Source organism: Morone saxatilis, unplaced genomic scaffold (assembly GCF_004916995.1).
Source record: "Morone saxatilis isolate NCDOM2014 unplaced genomic scaffold, NCSU_SB_2.0 Contig2, whole genome shotgun sequence".
Classification (NCBI taxonomy): domain Eukaryota; kingdom Metazoa; phylum Chordata; class Actinopteri; family Moronidae; genus Morone; species Morone saxatilis.
The window spans coordinates 10126493-10135520 of NW_023339762.1; the positions used below are offsets into that span (position 1 = coordinate 10126493).

Sequence of the window (9028 nt, forward strand, 5' to 3'; positions counted from 1 at the left end):
TGGAGTTACCCATGTGTAACCTATTGTTACTGCGGAGTGTCAAAAGCTGAACATTAACTCATCAACTGTTCCAAACAAAGCGTATAAGCGGATGACCCTAAACCCGCCAGATCGGCCAGGCTGTCACTAAAACAAACCCGAGGAAAATAAGCGGAAGCAAGACTTCCGAGCCAAACGTCCTAATTTCAAAACAAAACAATTCTAACGTGTAACTATATGGGGGTCTTTTATTCTGAAGAGAATTAACCGGATGCGGTATTACTGCTACCGCTAGCTTGACTAAAGCGACTCAGACTGCCCATGTGATATGTGTCTGGAGTGTAAGCTACAGTCTACAGCGGGTTGTCTCTCTGTTGCTACAGTAGAGGCAGTATCCAGCAGGAGTGGGACACTTTGCCGATAAACTCTTCGTCTTTCTCCTAACAACGCGGATTTAAAGCGTCTGTACCGATGTAGCGTGCGGCAGCTCCTGAACTCATGCGGTCCTCACTCAGTAATTCAACTGGTAAGTAACGTTAATAGGACATTGAACGGAAACACCGTCCCGAATAGCTAACGTAAAGACAAAACAACACACACATAAATGGCAAAACACTCTCCCGGGTAATGGTGGTGTTTATTTTTTTTTACAAAGGTTAATTGTTAACAAGCTCGTCAGGTTAACTTAGCCTCGTTAGCAAGGTCAGACAGAAACAACAGCCTGCTGCAAAGAGCTAACGCTGTTAGCCAGGCTGCCTGTCACATCGCAGTGCAGCTACACACTGTGATTTGTTTACCCCCACACAGCCATCACTTAAATACCCATACAGTGCTTATGGCAGACAGTGGTCGCCATTGCTGACACATGAGACAACCTCGCCACGCTCGTTTTTGTAGAAATGCGGTGATTTAACGTAAAGTAGGCGGTGTTCGCGGTCCTGTGTGCAGACTGTGGATGTGCCGCGCCGGGTGGCGTCTGAGCTCAAACAACTGCAGGACGTGATTTTCAGGTTGTCCTCTCCCTCCTTAGTAACGTTAATTTCCCTCCGACCACCCCAGGATGCTGACAGTCACTTGGGTGGGGCTGACGCGGATGACAGTACACGGGAACAGAGCCCAGGGATAAAACCAGACCGCAGAGGATCAGTTCAAGCACCGAGGGTGGGTGCTTGGTGAAGCCATGACCAAGCCCGAGTCGAAGAAAAGCAGCGTGGCCGCGATCAACGCCACCGGCAAGTGCGCCACTGCCGCATCCGCCGCCGAGCAGGTCAACAACGGATCCCTGGAGCCGGGCTGTCCGGATCAGAGCACAGATATCAAAGCCGGTGCGATGAAGCAGACCTCCAGGGAGAGCCTGCACCGGAGGAACACGGAGTGCGAGGTCTACGACGACGGCACCAATACCTTCTTCTGGTGAGCGGTTTGTGCCAATGTCAACTGTACAAATGTCAAATACTGGACACTGCAGCAGAGTTGATGGTGTTTTTTTTTTTTTTTAAATCAGTGACTACAAGAAATGAGTTTAAATCCTTAGTTCCTGCAGAAGAAGGGCCTGTTCTGTGACAATAGGGTGTGTTATTGGTTTCAAGGTGAACTGAAAGACAGGCCCAAGTGACCTCCATTGATCACAACAAACAGAGTGTGAATGATGTGTCAACCTTGTTCAGAATCTTTATACACAGTGATTTATAAAGTAAGGCTTAGGTCAAATGTGTTCGTTCAAATGCAAAATCGTGTTGAGGAATCACCAAGGCTTTACTCCACAAGGTGTCAGCCCCAAAGATGTTCTGCTAATGTTTGCCAGTCGGTCGTGGACGCTTACGTTGCACATCCAAGCTCAGAGCTCGCTAATATCCCACAGCCTGCACCTTCAGCAGAAAGAGATCTGTGACAGACTTGAAGTCAAGACAGATCTCCTGCACATGCGGTAAACTGGAAGAGTGAGTTCTTTTATATGCACACACTGGCACACATGTGTGGTGACGTGCAGGATGCAGGTGTTGTAGCAAGGGCATTAAGCAAGCCCAGAAAAGTGTCCTTCTCCTCTGCAGCTGTGTTTAATATATAGCTGACGCGGTCCTTCAACCTGTCGCTCCATGAATATTTAAGCCTCAGTGAGTGTGTGAGTGTTTCATCTCTGCTTTGTGTGTTAACCAAAGGGCAGCAGGAATCTGCTAAGCTATCCAATATCTTTGGCAGCAGAGGAGACTGGTCCTCCCAGAGAGAAACCTTAATGAGAATTTCTCATTACCGTGTTACAACCTTGACATCCAGGTTTCCTGTTACTCTAATACTGGAGGCATTAACAGGAACAAAGATGCTAAGATACCTTTGCCTGTTCAAGTTATTAAAGTAGACCAGCAGGCTGCAGTATGTAGAGGGGGGTTCTAATGTACAGTACGGTCACCCATTTTAATCAGTTCGGGTAGAATAAATATATAATATAATTCAATGGCACTACAAATTCTAGCCTCCAGGATTACCATAAAGTCGAATCAACACTTCAACAGTTCCGACGCATACTGATCATTATAACCCTCATGAATGTATGGTTTAATGCAGGGTTGTTGTATTAGACTGAATTGGTTTTACGTTGCTTTACCTAATAAACTAGCAACTGAGTGTGCAGCCAATAACAAACATAGTATTTAAACATTGCAGTGATGTTGACTGAAGCCAGCTCAGTTTAGTGACCAGCTCTGGTTTCTGCCTTTGATAAATGGGATTGCTGTTAAGGAATTTGGCTGTGCTGTGGTTTGTTTGCGCTCACAGTTTGTTATAATGCACAACCAACAATGAGAAATGGCTTTGTAGCTGTTGACCTTGTGGTCGACTCGAAAGCCCGTGGCTGTCGTGAATCATATAACATCCTGTATATTTATGGGCTGAATGATATCGCACGTATAAACACATTGAAAGCAAGACGAAGAATAGGAAAAAAACATGGGACTGAAAATGTGTACCATCTTAGTCCTTCCTGTCATAAGTAATTAGAAATGTACGCTTCATGCTCTAATGCCAGGACCTTAAAGTAAACCATGATGAACTGATGTTTAAGAGCTGTCTGGTGATATAACAGTAAAGTAAATAAGTGTCAAGTAAACCAGTAAAACCGATCAGAACTGAAATAGAGGACATGAAAGAAGCTGTTTGCTTGTGGTGGATTTCTGATCATGGAGCCGGTACAGAAGTATTGTGTTGTGGGAGGTTCCCAACTTCCCAAGTGACACCGGAGATATAGCAACAAACTGTCTCTGCTTAAGCAGGGTAACAATGTGGCATGTGGCCTTCTTCGCACAGATTGGAGGTGGGGAAGTGTTCTCTGAGAAAAGAGGAATAGCTTGGATAGACTTTATATAGAACTCAGCCTGATGAAGCAAAATTTGTGCTGGCACACCACTTCAGCCCACACATTTCAGTTCAAAAAGACTTCTGAGTATGCTCTGTGCATTTTTGACCACTGACTGATTTTTTTAAATGTATTTTAAGAGAAGAACTGTTAAGTTAGGACAGAAACACCTCTTGAAAGAAAATTGAGCTTGTAATAGGATTTTGTGTTATCTAAGTGTCACAAGGCGAGTGAACCTGTGATCTGTAGCAAATTGAGATAATGGAAACAAGAGTCTGCTGTGGTCACACACACGGAACTGACAACCGAGCACTAAACTGTACTAAATAAAGTCACATTTTTTAGCTCAGTGACGTCACAAGCTGTGTTTGTCAAATACTGTCAGATTTTGTTCTAAGCTCACCTTGACTCTGAGTTTTACCGGGCTGGTATTTCCGGTGCATCTTTTCACTCCCAGTAGTTGTGTGTGGTTGTCAAGCAAGGGAGAAGCCCGGCCCTCCCCTGTGTTCCCTGCCAAACAGGTTGGATAAGGAGGTGGAACAGGAAAAAAATGCTAATGACACCTGGCGTGCCATCTCTGTGACTCAGTCTGAGCCAAGGGCTGGCAGAGGGGGGGGTGTTCTTTAGTTTGACAGACGACAGCAGTGGCCTCAATACAAAACATTGTGTAATTGCATTATCAAGTATTCTTAATTAATAGGACTGCCATTGTTTTATCTCAATATTACTGATGAAGACACCATGGCCTGTCTAGTTACAGACTGATATAACTAAAGCTATTGATCTGGATTGCTGTCCTAAAACTATTGGCAGAGCCACATTGACAGGGAACGGGCCCTCTTTGGGCCCTCCGAGGACTCTTTAACTCTCCTCCCACGTATTCAAACAGCTCTGTTGATGGTCATGGTACTGGCAAAAAAAACTTATTCTGAAAGGCTGAAGGCTCACACTGCACCATGCTTCAGACTTTGGTTGAATTAACTTGTTTTGGTTATTTACATAGAGAAATTACGAGGTCAACAAGAATGGGAAGAATATTGGGAATAAAGGAAATAAACTGTTGCACTGGGTCACATTTTCCTTAATGGCAGTAAACCTGGGCAGTTTATTTACACTATATTGTCCATCTCTGGAGCGTAGCTGTGTCAGAGAGATGGCTTCATGTTTATGCATTGCTTTGCTAACTTGGTGAGCTGAGGGGAACCATCTACACTTACTGTGTTTAGGGCTCTGTAGTTTGTCAGAAAGAGAGCACTGACACATTTATTTTGCAACTGTTAAATATCTAGCTCATAATATGTATTGTACCCTTCTTCATATTTAATGGAGGGTTGTTCTATGTTAGAAAACGACTATAGGCCCACACAACCTTTGCTGTTTTTGCTAACTCTCAATTATCAGTACTGAATTGGCCTTTAAAATAACACTTGTAGCAAGCTAAGATTTGACCCATGCTCAGCTATGGTTAGCAGCCACTCTATAACTTTGTTGGTCGGTGTGTACGCAGTGTGTACTGTGTCACATTGAAGGACCACTTACTCAACTGGCATCCTGTAAGTACATACAAACCACGCTGTCTGATTTCCATTTGGTTCACCGTAATGGAAAAAAATAAATGTGTTGGGCTCTCTACCAGCCAAGAATAAGCACTGTGAACACACTGTCTGTCTAGCTGGTTTCACCACTGTGCTACCGCAATATCCCCAGAGTACCTTAAAAACAAATCAATTTTGAGAGTTGTTGGGTGAGGAGAAACTTTATAAACTTTGTGAAATGCCTCGTATAATGTTCTACATTAAGTTCTTCCTTTGTGTAAAACAAATACATTGTTGTATCTGTTTGTCCCTGAATGTTGGCTGGAGACACGTCATTTGTGATGTGAAAACATCAGACTTCCGCACAGAAAAAGTAAAAGTGTGTGTCCTGTTTGTATAGTTGAGTGATAAAATCCCACAGCCACCACTGAGCATCTCTCCTGTAGGGCTGCTGACAGTGCAGGTAAAACATGCAACTCTGGCTGATTTTATTGTGGCTCTGAGCTGAAAAAAAGGGAACGAATAGGCGAATCTTGTATTGAACGGCCGAAAGAACAGTAATAATGGATATTGACTGAGAAAAGTCCGAGTAGGGTACAGCCCTATAGTGTTAACTGGCATATAGAGCGGGGAAGTGAGATCCGATCACTAGTGGTCACTCGAGATGCGTGTGGAGACTCTAATGCCAGGTGTGAACTGACGTACTTAAGGCTGCCCACTTGTGATCGGATCACCCAAGACACATGTTGATGCCAGGTCTAAACAAGGCTAGTAAGTTCCCCAGTTCACTTGCACACATTGCTGTTTGGTGTCAGTGTTTGAACTGAACTCAAGGGAGTGTTTTTGACAGCTGGGGTACCCTGAGCAAACAAACACAGGACTGACGATACTCAAGCTTTTCAAAGTGCTTTAATTGTCCTGTGGATTGCCTTTGGGACATTCTGAATGATAATAAATCTTGGCCAATTCCAATGGCCCGAGGGCCAATCTGAGCATATTAAGTATACTATTAAACCCTGAACTGGCTCTGCTATTCCTCCCACCATACACTAACTCTCCCTTTCAATTTTCTTGCAATTATGTCCTTGTCAGCTTTCCAAATACCATTTAAGTGCCTCATCATTTTCCCTCTTTGTAATTGAGAATTCCTGGGGTTATCTATTGCATACTGTATGTCCTTGTGACTCATATCAGTAGGTGAATAAATAAAACTTTGCCCTTTTGAGATAAATCCCACAGATAGCATGGATGTATCTGAACTACTGTCAAACGACAAAGGCCAAAGTTTGTTCCATGCCGTCAGGTGATATTGGAGATATGAGCCTATGGCCAACAGGTCTACCAAAGTATAGAAATGTTAGTTTAGTTTGTTTAGTTTAACAGGTAGTCCATAGTCAGCCAGGTCAGGCTATTTTTGACTTCCATATAAGTGAAAGAAAATGTTGGAATGACTCATAAATACCTCATTGTGTCTTTTTTATTTTGTTTGTTGTGCACCCTTTTTGTAACTATTTTCAGCCGAAGTAACCCAGTTTCCCAACAAGAATTTGTTTCAAATCATCTTTTTTATCTCCATCTCCACTCCCATCATTATATTTATATCTGTCTATTATTGCCGACTTTTCTGTCAAGCACAAGGTGTCTAAAAACTTTAAGACACTTTGTTTAGTAATAACCAATGTACTCTGAGCTCAAATGACTGTGCGTCAATATTGCTAAACATTCTGCGTTGGTGGTGTCAGATAGCATCAGTGGATTTTTTTCCCTCTCCTCCTGTGGCTTTTATTGAATTTTTTTCCTCTATACAAATGTTATTAATGCCCCTCTCTCTGGCCCTTCTCTCCCTCTTTCTCTGCAGGCGAGCTCATACTGTGACAGTGCTGTTCATTCTGACCTGTGCTCTGGTCTACGTCACGCTGCTGGAAGAGACCCCGCAGGACACGGCCTACAACACTAAGAGGTCAGTAGGCTGCACTCGTCACTTCCTCAGTGTCCCCAAGCAAAAAAAAAAAACCCTGCAGGACTCAGCAGGCAGCCCAGAAATTCTGCATGATCCACTGTGGCGTTTTGATTGGATTGAAGTTTGAAATAGCATTCATATCATGCCAGCAATCTATCTTGAAAGAAAACTTTGAGTCATGCTGCGTTCACATTTTGATTTCTATCCCTAACCCCTTATAACCAAACATTGACCATCATTTCATGTTGTGTTCTGTGAGGCCGATGACATGTTTTGTTTGTCTTTTGTGGGTCATGTCACGTTGTCATTCAAAGCCCCATGAATAGGTCACATAACAAAACCAGCCAATAAGCACCACCGTTTGGATCTCACCTTTAACACGATTTGGCATGGACTCATACAGCCACAGCAACTTTTTCGTTTCAAACATTATCTCTTCCAACTTCTCCAGCATTCACCTTGAGCCCAGCTGGCCCTCTTTCAAGGCCACGTGTAGCTAGATGTAGCTTTTCACAGAAAAATGAAACCCTTATGATCATGAGAAGGAAGGTGATCATTTGATTAGATTAACATTTGGCAAGTGGATGTCTTACTCTTTCAACTCAAGAGAAAATATGAACCCTAGAACATTACATTTACTAAACCACAGGGACTGCGATTCATGCAAAATGAATGAGGTGTGATCCAGATCCACTTATATTGTGGAAAAGGCAGCACTCTAAAAGTCAGAAACAGCAGAAGCTTTCAATAGGCTGACAAATGTTCTGTCTGACTACTTGTGGGTCATGCAGTGGCTACTCTTGGTTGTGGCTAGTTTTGTTTGTGGCAAAATGGATATGAGGAGGAAAGCTCTTAATGGTGTTGCTTCAAATCCTTCAGAGCAGGGTTTTTTAAAATATAAAAATATAATGTGCAACACAGCTTCTTTTATTTTGAACGTACTGTTCTCTCTGTAGCCTCAAGTTGGTCTCAAATCTCAACACAAACATTTTTAGATATTAATTATAGAACTGACCTGGATTTGCTCACGTGGGCTGACTGGACATCATCATGTTGGAGTTCGTATTCACACTAGTCTGATGACAGTCAACTGAGCTGAGCTGAACTGAACTGAGTGTGTAGCATTTCGGAGGATCTATTGGCAGAGATGCAATGTAAAATTGGTAGGTATGTTTTCATTAGTGTATAATGAGCTGAATATAGTAATTGTTATCTTAGAATGAGCCTTTTCAATGTTTTTATGAGTCTTTAAATTGTGCTCAGTTAAAATGTCAAATCAATGGCGAAATTGGTCACCAGAAACATCCTTAATACTTCTGTTGTCCGCAAGTATGTCAGCGTCCATGTGATGTAAATTTCGTCATCAGACACTCTGAGCAGACATCCGCGTACCTCCAATTTGTTGTGACCGTGCGGCCACTACACTCTGGAACACGACCTCCAAGCAGACTCCAAAAAGTAGTATAAACAGAACTACTACGTGGCTGTGACACATGCAAGTATATGCAAGCCTCGGGTGTGTGACAGAGAGAGTGAGTTGTGGGATGCACTGTGTATGTTGGTGTTTGTGAGGGATTGTGGGATGGGTCTTAACAGGATATGCTGAAGTCAGCACAGTCGGGATAAGGACCCTAGAGCTTTTTCCTGGCACCGGAGTACGCGCACATAAACAGTCCGAATCTCGCTCATGTTACTCATCAACTCGTGTTGGATACACTCCTCTTCTCGAACTCATTTTGAAACATTGCCATTTGGGCTAATTGGTCACTCACATTAGTTCACACACACACACACACGTACCCTCGCTTTAACATGTAATTAAACTCTCTGAATCACATACTCTCACTTTCCCACCTGCACACACTTGCTCGTTCACTCAGTCGCAGGCGCTCACACTCCCACACTCGTTGGAAAGCACAAGCGGAAATCTCATTGTGTGTCCGCAAGTTGTGCATTTCTAAGTTCAGGACAGTATCCTTGGCTGGTCTCCTGGTTTTAACATCTCAACACAGTGGCAACATAACCAGCAGCAGGTTTAGATTGGCCTCATCTCTTAGAAAACACAGAGGGGATTGTAATAAGGCGTAATTATCTACGGTCAGCCGCTGAGACAGGCCTCCAGATTCATGTTATATTAGATTATGCAATTAATTACTTTCCCTTTCCTGCTCTTTGTACCCATGTTTAGAACAAGCCTGCATGCAA

At 43.2% G+C, this 9028-nt stretch overlaps 1 protein-coding gene across 1 annotated transcript in view; it reads left to right on the forward strand.

The window, feature by feature from the left end:
- Nucleotides 1–293: 293 nt before the first annotated feature.
- The window catches only part of ptdss2 (phosphatidylserine synthase 2), a gene marked incomplete in the record, with an annotated part of 23698 nt that continues 14963 nt past the window's right edge, over nucleotides 294–9028 (forward strand). The window contains 3 exon segments of the mRNA XM_035665399.1: nucleotides 294–505; nucleotides 1039–1392; nucleotides 6722–6823. Coding sequence (XP_035521292.1) covers nucleotides 1160–1392; nucleotides 6722–6823 — 335 coding nt within the window.